This window comes from Hylobates moloch, unplaced genomic scaffold (assembly GCF_009828535.3).
Source record: "Hylobates moloch isolate HMO894 unplaced genomic scaffold, HMol_V3 SCAFFOLD_1, whole genome shotgun sequence".
NCBI lineage: Eukaryota > Metazoa > Chordata > Mammalia > Primates > Hylobatidae > Hylobates > Hylobates moloch.
The window spans coordinates 145,207,922-145,227,226 of record NW_026652276.1 but is presented as its reverse complement, the minus strand read 5'-3'; the positions used below and the strand labels follow the sequence as shown (position 1 = coordinate 145,227,226).

The window sequence follows — 19,305 nt, the reverse complement described above, 5'->3', positions numbered from 1 at the left end:
CCTATCTCTACTAAAAATACAAAAAATTAGCCAGGTATGTTGACGGGCGCCTGTAGTCCCAGCTACTGGGGAGGCTGAGGCAGGAGAATGGCATGAATCCGGGAGGCGGAGCTTGCAGTGAGCAGAGATCGCGCCACTGCACTCCAGCCTGGGCGACAGAGCGAGACTCCGTCTCAAAAAAAAAAAAAAAAAGAGATACAGGCTGGATGGACTCACTAATCTCTCTAGTCTCTTCCCTGTACAGGAATTTCATGTATTAATATTTATGAAACTGCTTTGAGAGCCAATCAAGAACCTTAGAGCCAATCAAGAACCTTAGACTGGTCATTCCTTTCTTACTGGATCCAAATGCAGAGAACTTGGAGGAGGTTCGCCTTTCAAGGTTTTTGTTTTTGTTTTAAGATAGTCTGTTTACCCATATTTTTATTCTTATTCTTTTTAAAATTTCTGTTTCAGCATTTCTCCTTTTATCATTTTTATCCTAATAACTTCTTTTGGCCATTCTTTCAAGATAAGTCTACTGGTGACAAATTTTTAGTTTCCTTTATCTGAGAGCATCTTGATGTCACCTTTATTTCTGAAGAATATTTTCACTGGGAATAGAATTCTGGATTGGTAGTTCTTTTGCTTTTAGCATTTGGAAAAGATTGTGCTACTTTCTTTAGGTGTCCATGGTTTCTGATGAGAAATTCACTGTCATTTGAATCATTTCGTTTATAGGTAATATTACATTTCTCTCTGACCGGTTTCAAGATTTTTCTTTTCTTTAGTTTTAAGTTTATTATGGTATGTAGTGGCATGTGTTTCTTTAAGTTTATTCTGTTTGAGGTTTTCTCAGCTTCTTCAGCCTGTGGGCATATGTTTTTCAACAAATGTGGGAAGTTCAGCAATAATTTACTCAAATGCATTTTAGCCCCCCACCCTTTCTCCTCTTTTTCTAGGACTCTGATGATACAGATTTTCTGTCTTTTGTTATTGTCTCACAGATTCTTGGGGCTCTGTTCATCAGGGTTTTTTTTTTTTTTTGTAATGATGGTTGTTCAAATGGGTTATTTTCTTTTTTTTTTTTTTTTTTTTTTTTTTTTGAGACGGAGTCTTGCTCTGTCGCCCAGGCTGGAGTGCAGTGGCACAATCTCGGCTCACTGCAAGCTCCGCCTCCCGGGTTCACGCCATTCTCCTGCCTCAGCCTCTCCGAGTAGCTGGGACTACAGGCGCCCGCCACCACGCCCGGCTAATTTTTTGTATTTTTAATAGAGACGGGGTTTCACTGTGGTCTCGATCTCCTGACATCGTGGTCCGCCCGCCTCGGCCTCCCAAAGTGCTGGGATTACAAGCATGAGCCACCGCGCCTGGCCGGCTCAAATGGGTTATTTTCTATTTTTTCATCTTCAGATTCATCAGTGCTTTCCTGTCATATTTTTTCTACCATTCAGTCCACCTAATGAGTTTTAACATTTTTGATTACTGTTTTTCTGTTATAAAATTTCCAATTGATTCTTCTTTATATCTTCTGTCTTCTGTTTCTTTGCTTTCTATTTTAAAAATTTAAATGTGTTTGTAGTTGCTCTATGCAGCATTTTTATGATGGCCGTTTTAAAAACCTTCTCATAATCACAACATCTGTTTTATTTGGTGTCCGTTGGTTGTCTTTTTCTCAGTCAAGTTGAGATTATTCTGGTTCTTGATATAAAGTGATTTTTTATTGTACCCTAAACATTTGGGTTATTATGTTGTGAGACTATGAATCCTTTTTAATCTTTATTTTTTTTTGTAGGCAGCCACCCTGTTTAGGTATAGTATGCAATTCCAGATGGGGTTAGATATTTAGCTCCCCACTGGGCTCTGCTGACCTCACCCCAGCAAAAGTGGAATGCCCAGTTGTACTGCCTTACTTCTCCTTGCTGCTGACAGATGGGAGTGTAAATTCACCACTTTATTGAGTTCTTTTGACACTGGGAGACCAGGAGGAGCAAAGTGTTAACTATAACTGTTTCGCCACCACCTTATTCCACCTTCTTGCGCCTCGTTGCTACCTGGTGAGAGTGGACGTTTTACTCCCCAGTGGGTCCTGCCAACACCGTGGGGAGTGGGCAATGAAAAACTGAATGCTGACTCGTACTACTTCACACAGCTTTGTTTCACTTTTTTTTGCTGCTGGGTGGGAGTGGAAGTAAGCCCTGTTCTGAGTCCCACTGACAGTACCCCAGACTGTAGAGTGCCAGCTAGTGCTGTTTCTCACTGCTGTCTTCTGCCTCTGTCGATGGGGGGAAGTAGAAGTTCAGTTCCCTGTTTGGCTTCATGGATACCATGTTAGTGGAGGAAGCAAAGGGATGACTTCTCATGACTTCTTGCTGCTGGGTGGGGCTGAAAGTCCAGCCCCTCACTCAGCACTACTAATACTACGGATGGGATAGGGGGCAGTTTTTCGTTTGGTGTGTGACTGGAATAGGGTATATTACCTATTACAGTTTTCTGTTCTGCTAGGCCACCATATTCCCAGTCCTGTGGCTACAGGAAGCAGGCTTTTCTTGGAGCTTTTGTGTGTGTGTCTGTGTGTGTGTGTGTGTCTGTGTGTGTGTGTGTGTGTGTGTGTCTGTGTCTGTTGGCATTTCTGGGTGGCAGACTTCTCTAGGACCCCATCAGAGATATAGGGGGGCAAAAAGAAAGCCCAGGGAACTCACCATTGTATTGTTCCTCAAGTAACAAGTTCCTAACTACTTCACCTTCTTCTCTCCACCTTTTAGGGTCTTCCTGTGTTTGTTGTATTATATCTAGAGTTGTTTGTATTTTTAAGAGGAAAGATTGATGTGAAATGTGACTACTCCATCTTGGCTGGAACCCCTTGCATGCTCTTGTACCTTGGGAGCTGAATGCTGTTGCATTGCGTTATTTAATTGAGCCCTTGGTGCTTTCTTTTGGTTCTTTGACCTCCTCACAGCCAGCTTATTCTCACATTCCCCTCAACAATTATTTTAAACCTTCTCATCAAGTCTCCACTTAGATCCTATCCTCATTCTTCTCAGATGATCTTACTTCTTATTTTACTGAAAAACTGGAGATCATGTTATGTGCTTTTCATCAAATTTGAGCACTTACAAATTACAGTCATCCCTCAGTATACACAGGGAATTGGTTTCAGGACCCCCACATATGCCAAAATCTGCACAAAGTCCCACAGTGAGTTTTGTGAAACCTGCTAATATGAAAAGTGGACCTTTTATATATGCAGGCTTTATGTCTCATTAATAGTGTATTTTTCCATCCATGTTTGGTTGAAAAAAATCTGCATATAAGTGGGCCAACACAGTTCAAATCTACATTGTTCAAGGGACAGCTGTAGTTATCTGTTTACCCAGTCTTCTATCTTTGCCTCCTATTTCAGAGAATTAAAGTGCTCCTTCTCCAATGCAAGTAATTCAGTACTGTAACATACAATATGGGTTTGTAACCTTGGAGCAGTAGGCTACACTGTATAGCCTAGGTGTGTGGTAGGATAGATCATCTAGGTTTGTGTAAGTACGTTTGTTATGATGTTCACACAAGGATGAAATTGCCTCATGATGCATTTCTGAGAATATATTCCTGTTATGTATTCCTGTTTTGTTAGTTACTGAGAGTTGAAGTCCCTGGCTATAATTGTAGACTTGCCTATTTATCCTTTCAACTCTATCTTGTAGTTTAAGGTCATCTTGTATAATACGTACATATTTAGGATTGTTATGTCCTCTTAGTAGATTGATACTTTTATCATTGTGTAATATCCTTCTTTTTCTGTACTGATTTTCTTTGCTCTAATGTCTACTTTGTCTGATATTAATACAGCCATTCTTGTGTTTCAACATTAATGTTTGCATGGTATATCTTCTGCCATCTGTTTACTCCAAAGGTACCTACATTGTTGAATTTGGAGTTTCTTGTAAATAACATATGGTTGCATTGTTTTTTATTTACTCTTGCTAATGGCTGTCTTTTAATTGGCGTTTTTAGACCATTTACATTTAGGGTGATTATTGATATTTTAGGGCTTAAGTCTACCATTGTATTACTGGTTTTGTTTGTTTCCTGTTTCTTTTTTCTTTTTTTCCCTTCCTGTGGGTTACTTGAAAAAATTTTAAGAGTCCATCTTGAGATATATATATATATATATACACACACACACACACACACACACACACACACATATACATGTCTACATGGTGTCTTATTTTTTTTTTAAACAACACTTCTACTCCAGATAAATATGGTCAAAATAAATGAAAAACTCAAGATGACATTATTCCCATTTGTCTAAAGGCCGGATGTTGTGTGGATGATAAGCAGCCCCATTTATGATGACAGGTGATAGATCCAAAGTAATTGCCAGATTTGTTAATTTTTTTCCATTTCTAAATCATCCATAAAGAAAATCACATATAGAGTCACATCATCCTTACAGTAGTTTGGCAGAGCAACCATGCCATCTAGATTGATGTTTTCACCAGTAAAGGACTGGTAGTTTTTGAAATTAGCAAGTATGTGCTTGATTTGTTCTGCAGCTTCTGCCATAAAAGATTTTACTCTTTCTGGTCTTCATTCTTCAAGTTTGCCTTTGATTGATTTAATGTAATCTTTCATATACATCTTGTAGGCTTCTTTCATGAAGCCAGCTTGCTGCAAGTGATGGTTCATGACAATATCAATACCAGTGATTACTGTGCTTTCAGTACCTTCACCCTTGGGTCCTTCAGTAGAGGCATTTCCACCAATGAGCAAGTCGTCAATGTTACCCTATGTCTTACTGACCATCTTCCTCTCCCACTCCAGGCACAGCCTGTTTGCAGTGTCTCAGATCTTGTAATTGTCAGAGATAATCATGATGGTGGCTGGAGGTAGATGATAGCAGTGCTCGCTGATAGCAGTGCTCGCTTATAGCAGAAGTCTGGAGCTTGGAGCAAGTATGGTGCAGTTGGAAAGGCACTTCAGGGAATAGGAAGCATCCAGAAGAGTATATTGTGTTTTTGAGTGTATTGCCTCTTACAGTTTTCCTAGTGGTTGGTTTGGGTATTACAATATACATATGCGGCTTATTACATTCTAATGATGTCAGCATTTCACCATTTTGAGTGAAGTATAGAAACGTCACTTCCTTTGAGGTTCCTTTATTCTCCCCACTTTTAAATATCATTGTCTTGAGTATCAGATGGTGGTGTAATTTTGGTTTGAATCATATATGATTAGAAAACTCATGATGAGAAGGATAGTCTGTGGTATTAGTCATATTTCTGTTTTTTTTTCCATTGTTATTTCTTCCTTCCTTATGCTCCAAGACTCCTTTAAAAAATTATTTTCTTTTTGTTTGAAGTACTTCCTTTAGCCACTCTTTAAGATTGTCTAGTGACAAATTCCTTTCGTTTTCCCTTATTTGAGAACATCTTGATTTCACTTTCATTACTGATGGATAGTTTTACTGGACATAGAATGTGTGGTGGTTGAGAGTTATTTTCTTTTAAAAGTTGAAAAATGTGCTACTTCCTTCGGTCTCCATAATTTCATATGATAAACGTTTATCATACAAGGTAGTATTTCTTATAGGTAATGTTTTATTTCTCTCTGGTTGCTTTCAAGATTTTTTCTTTGTCTTTAGTTTTCCCAAACATCTTTTTTCATTCTTTTCTTTTTTTTTTAAGATTTTTTCTATTTGGGGTTTGCACATCTTCTTTAATCTTCTTCAAAATGTGGGAACTTTTCAACCATTATTTTCTTAAACTTTTTTTTATTTTTAAATTTCTCTAGATTTAGGGAGAACAAATGCAGTTTTGTTACACAGATATATTGTTTAATGGTGAAGTCTGGGCTTTTAGTGTAATTTTGAACAGTGTACATTGTACTCATTAAGTAATTTCTCATACCCCACCCCTTTCCCATCCTCCCACCTTTTTGAATCTTCAGTGACTTTTATTTGACATTCTGTGTCCATATGCACATTTTATTTAGCTCCTACTTATAAGTGAGAAAATGCAGTATTTGGCTTTCTGACTTTGAGTTGTTTCACTTAAGGTAATGGCTTCCAATTCCATCCATGTTGCTGCAAAAGACATGATTTTATTCTTTTTTATTGCCGAATATTCTATTGTATGCATGTGTGTGTACATATGTATGTATGTGTATATGTGTACTCACACACATACATACACACACATCACAGTTTCTTTACTCACTCATCTGTAGCCACTATTTTAAAATACTCCTTTAGCCCCATTATCTTTTTCCTTTTCTTCTGAGACTCTGAAAGTTGGATCTTTTGTTATTGTCTCACAGATCTTTGAGGCTATTCTTTTTTTTTGGGGGGGGTGTGTGTTTTCTCTCTGATCAGGGTGAGCAAATTGTATTGATCTGTTCTGGAGTTCACTGATTTTGTCTTCTGTCATCTCTGTACTTTTCAATTTATCCCATCCAGTTTTAAGATTTTGGTTATTGTACTTTGTAGTTCCATAACTTTCATGCGATTCTTTTTAATAACTTTTTTCTTTGCTGAATTTTTTTTTTATTTACCTTAGAGAAATTATAATTGCTTGTTGAAGCATTTTATGACCATTGCTTGAAAGTTCTTGTCAGATAATTATGTGATTCATCGTGGTGTTGATTGCAGTTTCTCATTGAAGTTGTGGTTTTCCTGGTACTTTGTATGACAAGTGATTTTTAATTTTATCCTGGACATTTTGGATACTATTTTAGTAGATTCTGGGTCCTACTGAAAATTTTATTTTAGCAGGCAGTCACCTTGTTTAGGTTTAAACAGAGGTCCTGGACTACTTTTTGAACTGTGGTTTTAACGACAATCTAATTTTCAGAAACTTTTCAGTTATATTTTGATCTGCTTGAGTTGTTGCGTGCTGCTGGGCCTCCAGTGGTCCCTGCTGATGGTGTTTGAGAGAATGAAATGAACTTTTCAAGGCTGAACTGCCTGGTGCTTCTAAGTATGGGAATGGAGACTCTGGTCTATGGGATGAAGCTTCTTGAGCTGGGTGCTAGTTGTGGCAGGATCTCTCTTTTCCTATGACACAGATGCAGAATACCTCCAGAACCATCCCTTGTTATGGTGGGATCCCCCTACTTATGGGTGTCAGAGTGTATTTACTGGACCAGCTGCTTGTGGTGTGGTTTCCCTTTGTTGGTGCCTGTGGCCTCGTTGGTGTCTCAGGTGGTGCTGCTGCTGAGGATGGTGAATGCTTCCTGTGGCTGCTTATTGACAGTGAGTTTTCCAGTTGAACCTTCTTGCTGTTTCTCCTGGCCTCACCTGGTGGTGTTGATGGCAATCCTATTAAATTCAAGGGAAGAATGAATCTACCTGGGCTGCTTTCTGTTGTAGGCTTAGGAGTTAGGAAACATCAGATCTGGCTCACTTTTTTTTTTTTTTTTTTTTTTTTTCAGTTGGGAGGGTTATAAGACAACCTGTTACTATGTTGTTCCTCTGGTCCTGGGGTCTTCAACTAGTTTTTCTTCCTTTTTTAAACGTTTCAGTGTTTTCCTTTGGTTATATTTTATGGTATTTTCAGGTTTTATAATTGTACTTAATGGAGAGGAACAGGAAGAGACCAAAAGCCCTTCTGCTCATTTTTTAATTGCAATGGGTGAAACTTGTTTAGATCTGGATTTAAATAAACTAAAAAGTAAACTAATTTGATATGAGATTACTCAAATTTTGAAAGCTAGGTATTTTGTATAAAAGTATTTTTCTTATAATGATATGATTGTGTAAAAATAAAAGACTGTCTCTTAGAGATATGTACTAAGATATTTACAGGTGAAATTATGAAATACATAGGATTTGCCTCAAAGATAATATATATGCATTTGTTCATAGGGTAAGAGTGGTCATTGGCTGATGGTTGTTAGGGCTAGGGGATGAATAAGTGGGACTCAGAATACCTTTGTGTATGTAAAAAATTCTCCATGTTTTTAAATTAAATTTAATTAATTTATTTTTTGCATCCCCCTTATTTCTGAAGTTTATTTTTTAAGTTTAGCTTGTATTTCTTGAACAAAGGTTAGATATTATGGTAGAAAGAAACTTGCCTGATTTATTTTCTTTGTACCTAATTTTTGAGTATTGGTGAAGCTAACATGATATAGGCTACCAAGTTTTAACACATTTTCTTATAACGTGAGGAAATATTAAAGTGTTCATAGTGTGTACGTCCCCTCTGATTGGTACTTTAGGAGCCCCAGGAACCATTTGCTTGCTTGTGAACAAGTAATTACAATGAAAGTGCTTTTACCCTGTAAGAGAGTTAATGTGCTTTCTTTAAGTAAGCTCTTTTCTAGTCACCAGGATCTGAAGTTCCAGAGTTGACTCTTCTATAGATTGGTGTATTAATACATTGGACATTTATTCATTCTTTCTTTCTTTCACAGCTTTCTGTTCAAAATCAGGAGTTTGAGATAAATAAAGATGGAATCCCGAAAGTGGATCAGTTTCATCTGGTATGTGACCTTTTTGACATTTACTGGTTTGAAACACACACAGTAATATAAGCTTAGATATCTGACTGAAAGTTGGTTTGAAACACACACAGTAATATAAGCTTAGATATCTGACTGAAAGTTGTCCTCCAGTTTTTCTTTTATTATTATTATTATTATTATTATTATTATACTTTAAGTTTTAGGGTACATGTGCACAATGTGCAGACTTGTTACATATGTATCCATGTGCCATGTTGGTGTGCTGCACCCATTAACTCGTCATTTAGCATTAGGTATATCTCCTAATGCTATCCCTCCCCCCTCCCCCCACCCCACAACAGTCCCCGCAGTGTGATGTTCCCCTTCCTGTGTCCATGTGTTTTCATTGTTCAATTCCCACCTATGAGTGAGAACACGGCAGTGTTTGGTTTTTTGTCCTTGTGATAGTTTGCTGAGAATAATGGTTTCCAGCTTTATCCATGTCCCTACAAAGGACATGGGCTCATCATTTTTTATGGCTGCATAGTATTCCATGGTGTATATGTGCCACATTTTCTTAATCCAGTCTATCGTTGTTGGACATTTGGCTTGGTTCCAAGTCTTTGCTATTGTGAATAGTGCCGCAATAAACATACGTGTGCATGTGTCTTTATAGCAGCATGATTTATAGTCCTTTGGATATATACCCAGTAATGGGATGGCTGGGTCAAATGGTATTTCTAGTTCTAGATACCTGAGGAATGGCCACACTGACTTCCACAATGGTTGAACTAGTTTACAGTCCCACCAGCAGTGTAAAAGTGTTCCTATTTCTCCACATCCTCTCCAGCACCTGTTGTTTACTGACTTTGTAATCATCGCCATTCTAACTGGTGTGAGATGGTATCTCATTGTGGTTTTGATTTGCATTTCTCTGATGGCCAGTGATGATGAGCATTTTTTCATGTGTTTTTTGGCTACATAAATGTCTTCTTTTGAGAAGTGTCTGTTCATGTCCTTTGCCCACTTTTTGATGGGGTTGTTTGTTTTTTTCTTGTAAATTTGTTTGAGTTCATTGTAGATTCTGGATATTAGCCCTTTGTCAGATGAGTAGGTTGCGAAAATTTTCACCCCTTCTGTAGGTTGCCTGTTCACTCTGATGGTGGTTTCTTTTGCTGTGCAGAAGCTCTTTAGTTTAATTAGATCTCATTTGTCAATTTTGGCTTTTGTTGCCATTGCTTTTGGTGTTTTAGACATGAAGTCCTTGCCCATGCCTATGTCCTGAATGGTATGGCCTAGGTTTTCTTCTAGGGTTTTTATGGTTTTAGGTCTAACATTTAAGTCTTTAACCCATCTTGAATTAATTTTTGTATAAGGTATAAGGAAGGGATCCAGTTTCAGCTTTCTACATATGGCTAGCCAGTTTTCCCAGCACCATTTATTAAATAGAGAATCCTTTCCCCATTTCTTGTTTTTGTCAAGTTTGTCAAAGATCAGATAGTTGTAGATATGCGGCATTATTTCTGAGGGCTCTGTTTTGTTCCATTGGTCTATATCTCTGTTTTGGTACCAGTACCATGCTGTTTTGGTTACTGTAGCCTTGTAGTATAGTTTGAAGTCAGGTAGCGTGATGCCTCCAGCTTTGTTCTTTTGGGTTAGGATTGACTTGGCAACGCGGGCTCTTTTTTTGGTTCCATGTGAACTTAAAATTAGTTTTTTCCAATTCTGTGAAGAAAGTCATTGGTAGCTTGATGGGATGGCATTGAATCTATTAATTACCTTGGATAGTATGGCCATTTTCACGATATTGATTCTTCCTCTCCATGAGCATGGAATGTTCTTCCATTTGTTTGTATCCTCTTTTATTTCATTGAGCAGTGGTTTGTAGTTCTCCTTGAAGAGGTCCTTCACATCCCTTATAAATTGGATTCCTAGGTATTTTATTCTCTTTGAAGCAATTGTGAATGGGAGTTCACTCATGATTTGGCTCTCTGTTTGTCTGTTATTGGTGTATAAGAATGCTTGTGATTTTTGTACATTGATTTTGTATCCTGAGACTTTGCTGAAGTTGCTTATCAGCTTAAGGAGATTTGGGGCTGAGACGATGCGGTTTTCTAGATATACAATCATGTCATCTGCAAACAGGGACAATTTGACTTCCTCTTTTCCTAATTGAATGCCCTTTATTTCCTTCTCTGGCCTGATTGCCCAGGCCAGAACTTCCAGCACTATGTTGAATAGGAGTGGTGAGAGAGGGCATCCTTGTCTTGTGCCAGTTTTCAAAGGGAATGCTTCCAGTTTTTGCCCATTCAGTATGATATTGGCTGTGGGTTTGTCATAGATAGCTCTTATGATTTTGAGATACGTCCCATCAATACCTAATTTATTGAGAGTTTTTAGCATGAAGCATTGTTGAACTTTGTCAGAGGCCTTTTCTGCATCTATTAAGATAATCATGTGGTTTTTGTCTTTGGTTATGTTTATATGCTGGATTACGTTTATTGATTTTCGTATGTTGAACCAGCCTTGCATCCCAGGGATGAAGCCCACTTGATCATGGTGGATAAGCTTTTTGATGTGTTGCTGGATTCGGTTTGCCAGTATTTTTTTGAGGATTTTTGCATCAATGTTCATCAAGGATATTGGCCTAAAATTCTCTTGTTTTGTTGTGTCTCTGCCAGGCTTTGGTATCAGGATGGTGCTGGCCTCATAAAATGAGTTAGGGAGGATTCCTTCTTTTTCTATTGACTGGAATAGTTTCAGAAGGAATGGTACCAGCTCCTCCTTGTACCTCTGGTAGAATTCAGCTGTGAATCCGTCTGGTCCTGGACTTTTTTTGGTTGGTAAGTTGTTAATTATTGCCTCAATTTCAGAGCCTGTTATTGGTCTATTCAGAGATTCAACTTCTTCCTGGTTTAGTCTTGGGAGGGTTCGTGTGTCGAGGAATTTATCCATTTCTTCTAGATTTTCTAGTTTATTTGCGTAGAGGTGTTTATAGTATTCTCTAATGGTAGTTTGTATTTCTGTGGGATCGGTGGTGATATCCCCCTTTATCAATTTTTATTGCGTCTATTTGATTCTTCTCTCTTTTCTTCTTTATTAGTCTTGCTAGTCTATCGATTTTGTTGATCTTTTAAAAAGATCTATCGATTTTGTTGATCTTTTAAAAAAACCAGCTCCTGGTTTCATTGGTTTTTGAAGGGTTTTTTGTGTCTCTATTTCCTTCAGTTCTGCTCTGATCTTAGTTATTTCTTGCCTTCTGCTAGCTTTTGAATGTGTTTGCTCTTGCTTCTCTAGTTCTTTTAATTGTGATGTTAGGGTGTCAATTTTAGATCTTTTCTGCTTTCTCTTGTGGGCATTTAGTGCTATAAATTTCCCTCTACACACTGCTTTGAATGTGTCCCAGAGATTCTGATATGTTGTGTCTTTGTTCTCATTGGTTTCAAAGAACATCTTTATTTCTGCCTTCATTTCATTATGTACCCAGTCGTCATTGAGGAGCAGGTTGTTCAGTTTCCATGTAGTTGAGTGGTTTTGAGTGAGTTTCTTAATCCTGACATCTAGTTTGATTGCACTGTGGTCTGAGAGACAGTTTGTTATAATTTCTGTTCTTTTACATTTGCTGAGGAGAGCTTTACTTCCAACTATGTGGTCAATTTTGGAATAGGTGTGTTGTGGTGCTGAAAAGAATGTATATTCTGTTGATTTGGGGTGGAGAGTTCTGTAGATGTCTGTTAGGTCTGCTTGGTGCAGAGCTGAGTTAAATTCCTGGAGATCCTTGTTAACTTTCTGTTTTGTTCATCTGTCTGATTTTGACAGTCGGGTGTTAAAGTCTCCCATTATTATTGTGTGGGAGTCTAAGTCTCTTTACAGGTCACTAAGGACTTGCTTTATGAATCTGGGTGCTCCTGTATTGGGTGCATATATATATTTAGGATAGTTAGTTCTTCTTGTTGAATTGATCCCTTTACCATTATGTAATGGCCTTCTTTGTCTCTTTTGATCTTTGTTGGTTTAAAGTATGTTTTATCAGAGACTAGGATTGTAACCCCTGCCTTTTTTTGTTTTCCATTTGCTTGGTAGATCTTCCTCCATCCCTTTATTTTGAGTCTGTGTGTGTCTCTGCACATGAGATGGATTTCCTGAATACAGCACACTGATGGGTCTTGACTCTTTATTCAGTTTGCCAGTCTGTGTCTTTTAATTGGAGCATTTAGCCCATTTACATTTAAGGTTAATATTGTTATGTGTGAATTTGATCCTGTCATTCTGATGTTAGCTGGTTATTTTGCTCATTAGTTGATACAGTTTCTTCCTAGCCTCGATGGTCTTTACAATTTGGTATGTTTTTGCAGTGGCTGGTACTGGTTGTTCTTTCCATGTTTAGTGCTTCCTTTAGGAGCTCTTTTAGGGCAGGCCTGGTGGTGACAAAATCTCTCAGCATTTGCTTGTCTGTAAAGTATTTTATTTCTCCTTCATTTGTGAAGCTTAGTTTGGCTGGATATGAAATTCTGTGTTGAAAATTCTTTTCTTTAAGAATGTTGAATATTGGCCCCCACTCTCTTCTGGCTTGTAGAGTTTCTGCCAAGAGATCAGCTGTTAGTCTGATGGGCTTCCCTTTGTGGGTAACCCGACCTTTCTAAACTCTGGCTGCCCTTAACATTGTTTCCTTCATTTCAACTTTGGTGAATCTGACAATTATGTGTCTTGGAGTTGCTCTTCTCGAGGAGTATCTTTGTGGTGGTGTCTGTATTTCCTGAATTTGAATGTTGGCCTGCCTTGCTAGATTGGGGAAGTTCTCCTGGATAATATCCTACAGAGTGTTTTCCAACTTGGTTCCATTCTCCCCGTCACTTTCAGGTACACCAATTAAACGTAGATTTGGTCTTTTCACATAGTCCCATATTTCTTGAAGGCTGTGTTCATTTCTTTTCATTCTTTTTTCTCTAAACTTCTCTTCACGCTTGATTTCATTCATTTCATCTTCCATCGCTGATACCTTTCTTCCAGTTGATCGCATCTGTTACTGAGGCTTGTGCATTCGTCACGTAGTTCTCATGCTGTGGTTTCCAGCTCCATCAGGTCCTTTAAGGACTTCTCTGCATTGGTTATTCTGGTTGTCCATTCATCTAATTTTCAAAGTTTTTAACTTCTTTGCCCTTGGTTTGAACTTCCTCCTGTAGCTTGGAGTAGTTTGATCTTCTGAAGCCTTCCTCTCTCCCCTTGTCAAAGTCATTCTCTGTCCAGCTTTGTTCTGTTGCTGGTGAGGAGCTGCATTCCTTTGGAGGAGGAGAGGTGCTCTGATTTTTAGAGTTTCTGGTTTTTCTCCTCTGTTTTTTCCCCATCTTTGTGGTTTTATCTACCTTTGGTCTTTGATGATGGTGACATACAGATGGGTTTTTGGTGTGGATGTCCTTTCTGTTTGTTAGTTTTCCTTCTACCAGACAGGACCCTCAGCTGCAGGTCTGTTGGAGTCTACTGGAGGTCCACTCCAGACCCTGTTTGTCTGGGTATCACCAGCAGAGGCTGCAGAACAGTGGATATTGGTGAACCGCAAATGCTGCTGCCTGATCGTTCCACTGGAAGTTTTGTCTCAGAGGAGCACCCAGCTGTGTGAGGTGTCAGTCTGCCCCTACTTGGGGGTGCCTCCCAGTTAGGCTGCTCGGGAGTCTGGGACCCACTTTAGGAGGCAGTCTGCCTGTTCTCAGATCTCAAGCTGCGTCCTGGGAGAACCACTACCCTCTTCAAAGCTGTCAGACAGGGACATTTAAGTCTTCAGAGGTTATTGCTGTCTTTTGTTTGTTTGTGCCCTGCCCCCAGAAGTGGAGCTTACAGAGGCAGGCAGGCCTCCTTGAGCTATGGTGGGCTCCACCCAGTTTGAGCTTCCTGGCTGCTTTGTTTACCTACTCAAGCCTGAGCAATGGCAGGCACCCCTGCCCCAGCCTCGCTGCTGCCTTGCAGTTTGATCTCAGACTGCTGTGCTAGCAATGAGTGAGGCTCCGTGGGCATAGGACCCTCCAAGCCAGGTGCAGGATATAATCTCCTGGAGTGCCGTTTTTTAAGCCCGTTGGAAAAGCACAGTATTAGGGTGGGAGTGACCCAATTTTCCAGGTGCTGTCTGTCACCCCTTTCTTTGACTAGGAAAGGGAATTCCCTGACCCCTTGTGCTTCCCAGGTGAGGCGATGCCTCACCCTGCTTTGGCTCACGCACGGTGCACTGCATCCACTGTCCTGCACCCACTGTCCAGCACTCCCCAGTGAGATGAACCCGGTACCTCAGTTGGAAATGCAGAAATCACTGTCTTCTCCATTGTCACGCTGGGAGCTGTAGACTGGAGCTGTTCCTATTCGGCCATCTTGGCTCCACCGCCCGACTTGTTCTTTTTCAGTTTGGATTCCTTTTATTTTTCTTGCCTGATTGTTCTGACTAGGACTTCCAGGAGTGTGTTGAAGAGGAGTGGTGAAAGTGGAGATCTTTGTCTTGTTCCAGTTCTTTAGAGGAATGTTTTTCTTTCTTTCTTTTTATTTTTGTTTTCGTTTTTTTGAGATGGAGTTTCGTTCTTGTTGCCCAGCTGGAGTGCAGTGGTGCAGTCTCAGCTCACTGCAACCTCCGCCTCCTGGGTTCAAGCAGTTTTCTTGCCTCAGCCTTGCCAAGTAGCTGGGATTACAGGCGCCTGCCATGATGCCCAGCTAATTTTTTTTTTTTTTTGTATTTTTTAGTAGAGATGAGGTTTCACCATGTTGGTCAGGCTGATCTCGAACTCCTGACCTCGGGTGATCAGCCCACCTCGGCCTCCCAAAGTGCTGGGATTACAGGCGTGAGCCACTGCGCCTCACTAGAGGATTGTTTTTCTTTTCCCCATTTAGTAATGATGTTAACTGTGGCTTTGTTATAGATAGGCTTTATTTTGTTGAGGTATGTTCCTTATATACCTAGTTTGTTGAGAGCCTTTATCATAAAGCGATGTTTTAATCTATCAAATACTTTTTCTGTGTCTATTGAGATGGTTTGCCATATGGTTTTTGCGCTTAGTTCCGTTGATGTGATGGATCATGTCATTGATTTGGGTATGTTGAACCATCCTGTCATCCCTGGGATAAATCCTAATTAATCATGGTGTATTATGTTTTTGATGTGCTGTTGGATTCAGATTGCTAGTATTTTGTTGAAAAATTTTGCATCTGTGTTCATCAGGGATACTGGTCTATAGTTTTTTGTTGTTGTTGTGTCCTTGTCTGGTTTTGGTATCAAGGTAGTGGTGGGCTTGGCCTTGTAGAACAAGTTAGGGAGAATTCTCTCCTCTTGAACCTTTACAGTAGTTTGAGGATAATTGATGTTAGTTCTTTGAAAGCGCAGTAGAATTCAGCAGTGAAGCTCTCTGGTCCTGGACTTTTCTGTGTTGGGAGACTTTCTCTTACTGACTGAATTCCATTACTTGTTACTGGTCTGTTCATGTTTTCTATTTCTTGCTGATTCAAACCTGATAGGTTGTATGTGTCCAGGAATTTATACATTTCCTCTAGGTTTTCCAGTTGTTCATGTATAATTACTCATAATAGTCTTTATGTTTTGTATTTTTTTTGGTTTTTGTTTTGAGACAGAGTCTCCCTCTGTTGCCCAGGCTGGAGTGCAGTGGCGCAGTCTCGGCTCACTGCAAGCTCCACCTGCCAGGTTCACACCATTCTCCTGCCTCAGCCTCCCACGTAGCTGGGACTACAGGCGCCTGCCACAATGCCCGGCTAATTTTATGTTTTGTATTTTTGTGATATCAGGCATAGTGTCTTCTTTCTCATTTCTGATTGTGCTTATTGCAGCTTTTTAAAAATTTTTAGTACAGCTAGCAGTTTATTGATTTTGTTTATCTTTTCAAAAAAATTTTTTGTTGATCCTTTGTATTTTTTTTAGTCTGTTTCACTTAATTCTGCTCTCGTCTTTAGTCTTTCTTTTCTACTAATATGTATCAGGTCATTTATTTGAAATCTTACTCCTTTTTTGATACAAGAATTGCAATAAACTTCTCTTTTCACACTGTTTTTGCTATATCTCATTAGTTTTGTTATGTTGCTTTGATTTTCAGTTGTTCTAAGACATTTTCTTATTCCCTCTTTAATTTCTTCCTTGAACCAGTGATTGTTCAAAGACATTTTCTAATTCCCTCTTAATTTCTTCCTTGACCCAGTGGTCATTCAGCAGCATGTTGTTTAATTTCCATGTTTTGTGTGTGTGTGTGTGTGTGTGTGTGTGTGTGTTGTTGTTGTTGTTGTTGTTGTTTCTTTTTGAGATGGGAGTCTCACTGTATTGCCCAGGCTAGAGTGCAGTGGCATGATCTCATCTCACTGCAACTTCTGCCTCGTGGGTACAAGCAATTCTCCTGCCTCAGCCTCTTGAGTAGCTGAGATTATAGGTGTCTGCCACCACACTCATCTAATGTTTGTATTTTTAGTAGAGACGAGGTTTCACCACGTTGGCCAGGCTCGTCTCAAACTCCTGACCTTAAGTGATCCACCTGCCTCCACCTCCCAAAGTGCTGGGATTATAGGCATGAGCCACTGTGCCTGGCCAGTTTCCATGCATTTGTATAGTTTTCAGTTTCTCTTGTTGATTTTTAGTTTTCCATTGTGGTCTGAGATGATACTGGATATGATTTTAATTTTAAAACATTTTTTGAGCTTTGTTTTGTGGCTTAAGATATGGTCTTTTCCTACAGAGTGTTCCATATGCTCATGAGAAGTATGTGTATTCTGTGTTGCTGTTGGGTAAAGTGTTCTGTCAATATCTGTTAGGTTAATTTGGTTTTTAAGGGCAGTGTAAAATCAGTTTTTTTAAAATTAATTTTCTCTCTAGATTATCTGTCTAGTGGTGAGAGTTGGGTGGAGTCTGTTTTTGATTTATATATCTGGGTGCTCTGTTGTTGGATCCATGTATATGTTTAGAATTGTTACATTCTCTTGCTGAATTGATCCCTTTATTATTATATAATAACCTTCTTTGTCACTTTTTGCTCTTTTTCACTTAAAGTCTGTCTTACCTGATACAAGTATAGTTACACCTGCTTGCTTTTGGTTTCCTTTTGTATGGAACATCTTTCCCATCTTTTTGCAGCATATAATTAGGTCATTAAAAAAAAAAAAACTCCTTTCAACCAGTCTATATCTTTTAAGTGGAAAGTTCAACTGGTTTACATTCAAGGCTGTCACTGATACATGCATGAGGGTTAATTTCTGTCATTATATTAATTGATTCTGGTTGTTTTGTGTATCTTTTGTTTCTTATTTTCTTATTTATTCATTGTGGTTTGGTGGTTTTCTGTTGTGGTAACACTTGAATTCTTTCTCTTCTTTAGTTGTGTGTTTGTTTTACCAGTGGAGTTTATATGTGTTTTGTAATGGTAGATATTGTTCTTTCACTTCCAAGTATACAACTCTCTTAGTAGAGACGGGGTTTCACCATGTTGGCCAGGCTAGTCTTGAACTCCTGACCTCAGGTAACCTCGGGTGATTCCCCCCACCATGGCCTCCCAAAGTGCTGGGTTTAAAGGCATAAGCCACTGTGCCCAGCCAGATGATCTATTTGAAGTGTGATAATCGGCTCATTATTTTGGTGTGTTTTTTGTTGAGGGGAGTACCAGATACCTTGTCAGTCATCTTGAAGCCCCTCCTTCCTGACTGTATTTATTTAAAAAATAAGTCCACTTGTTAGTGGACCTACCTGTGCAGTTCAAATCTGTGTTGTTTAAGGGTCAACTATAGTTGAACTTTAAAAATCTAAATAGAAAAACTTGATTTTAGCCCCGTATCACTGACCAAAAGTATTTGTGAATCGTATCCTCCTTCATTACAGATTTGTCCTTTTGTTCCTTTGTTTTGTAACACCTGTTTTTCCTTGCAGGATGATAAAGTCAAATCCCTCCTCTGTAGCTTGATATATTATAGAAGTTCAATGACTGCTGAACAAGTTTTAAATGCTGAATGTTTCTTGATACCAAAGGAGAAATCAGTTCCAAACCTAGAAAAAGATACTGAATACACCCTATATAAAAAGGAAGAAGAAATAAAGACAGAGAACTTGGATAAATGTATGGAGAAGACAAGAAATGGTGAAGCCAACTTTGATTGTTAAATTATTATTGTTGTTGTTGCAGATATTCTTTTTAAAAACTTTGTTTAGTTTGGTTAATACACAGAAATATCTAGAAATGTTCTGGGACTAGTTAGGTTGTATCTTTAGTATTCAGGTTGTGAAAAATAAAGATGTTTGGCTATGCACAAAATAGTTTGTATGCTTTGAACTTTAGTTTACTTGGAGTTTGATATGGTTTGGCTGTGTCCCCACCCAAATTTCATTTTGAATTGTAATTCCCATAATCCCCACGTGTTGTGAGAGGGACCTGGTGGGAGGTAATTGAATCATGGGGTCAGGTTTTTCCCATACTGTTCTCATGGTAGTGAGCAAGTCTCATGACATCTGGTGGTTTTATAAAGGGGAGTTGCCCTATGCAAGCTTTTTGCCTGCTACAGGTAAGACATGCTGTTACTCTTCCTTCACCTTCCACCACAATTGTGAGGCCTCCCTAGCCATGTGAGCAACTGTGAGTCCATTAAACCTCTTCCCTTTATAAATTATCCAGTCTCATGTTTGTCTATTAGCAGCATGAGAATAGACTAATAAAGTAAATTGGTACTATGAGTGGGGTGCTGCTGTAAAGATACCCAAAAATGTGGAAGTGACTTTGAAACTGGGTAACAGGCGGAGGTTCGAACATTTTGGAGGGCTCAGAAGAGGACAGGAAGATGTGGGAAAGTTTGGAACATCCTAGAGACTTGTTGAATGACTTTGACCAAAATGCTGATAGTGATATGGCCAATGAAGTCCAGGTTGAG

The 19,305-nt window shown here is 39.0% G+C and overlaps 1 protein-coding gene and 1 pseudogene across 5 annotated transcripts in view; one reads left to right on the top strand and one right to left on the bottom strand.

Annotated features, from left to right (window-relative positions):
• The window catches only part of STK31 (serine/threonine kinase 31), a 135,290-nt gene extending 116,595 nt beyond the window's left edge, over nucleotides 1–18,695 (top strand). For 4 of the 5 annotated variants that reach the window (XM_032759232.2, XM_058446398.1, XM_058446415.1 and 1 more), the window contains exons 23-24: nucleotides 8,395–8,463; nucleotides 18,314–18,695. In XM_032759232.2, the coding sequence (XP_032615123.2) occupies nucleotides 8,395–8,463; nucleotides 18,314–18,544 (300 nt within the window). In that variant the 3' untranslated portion in view covers nucleotides 18,545–18,695. Of the gene's footprint in view, nucleotides 1–8,394; nucleotides 8,464–11,105; nucleotides 11,189–18,313 lie in introns of those variants that run through there. The other variant, XM_058446421.1, reaches the window with a different exon arrangement.
• Nucleotides 4,369–4,839, bottom strand: LOC116809405 (translationally-controlled tumor protein-like; annotated as a pseudogene).
• Nucleotides 18,696–19,305: the final 610 nt, after the last annotated feature.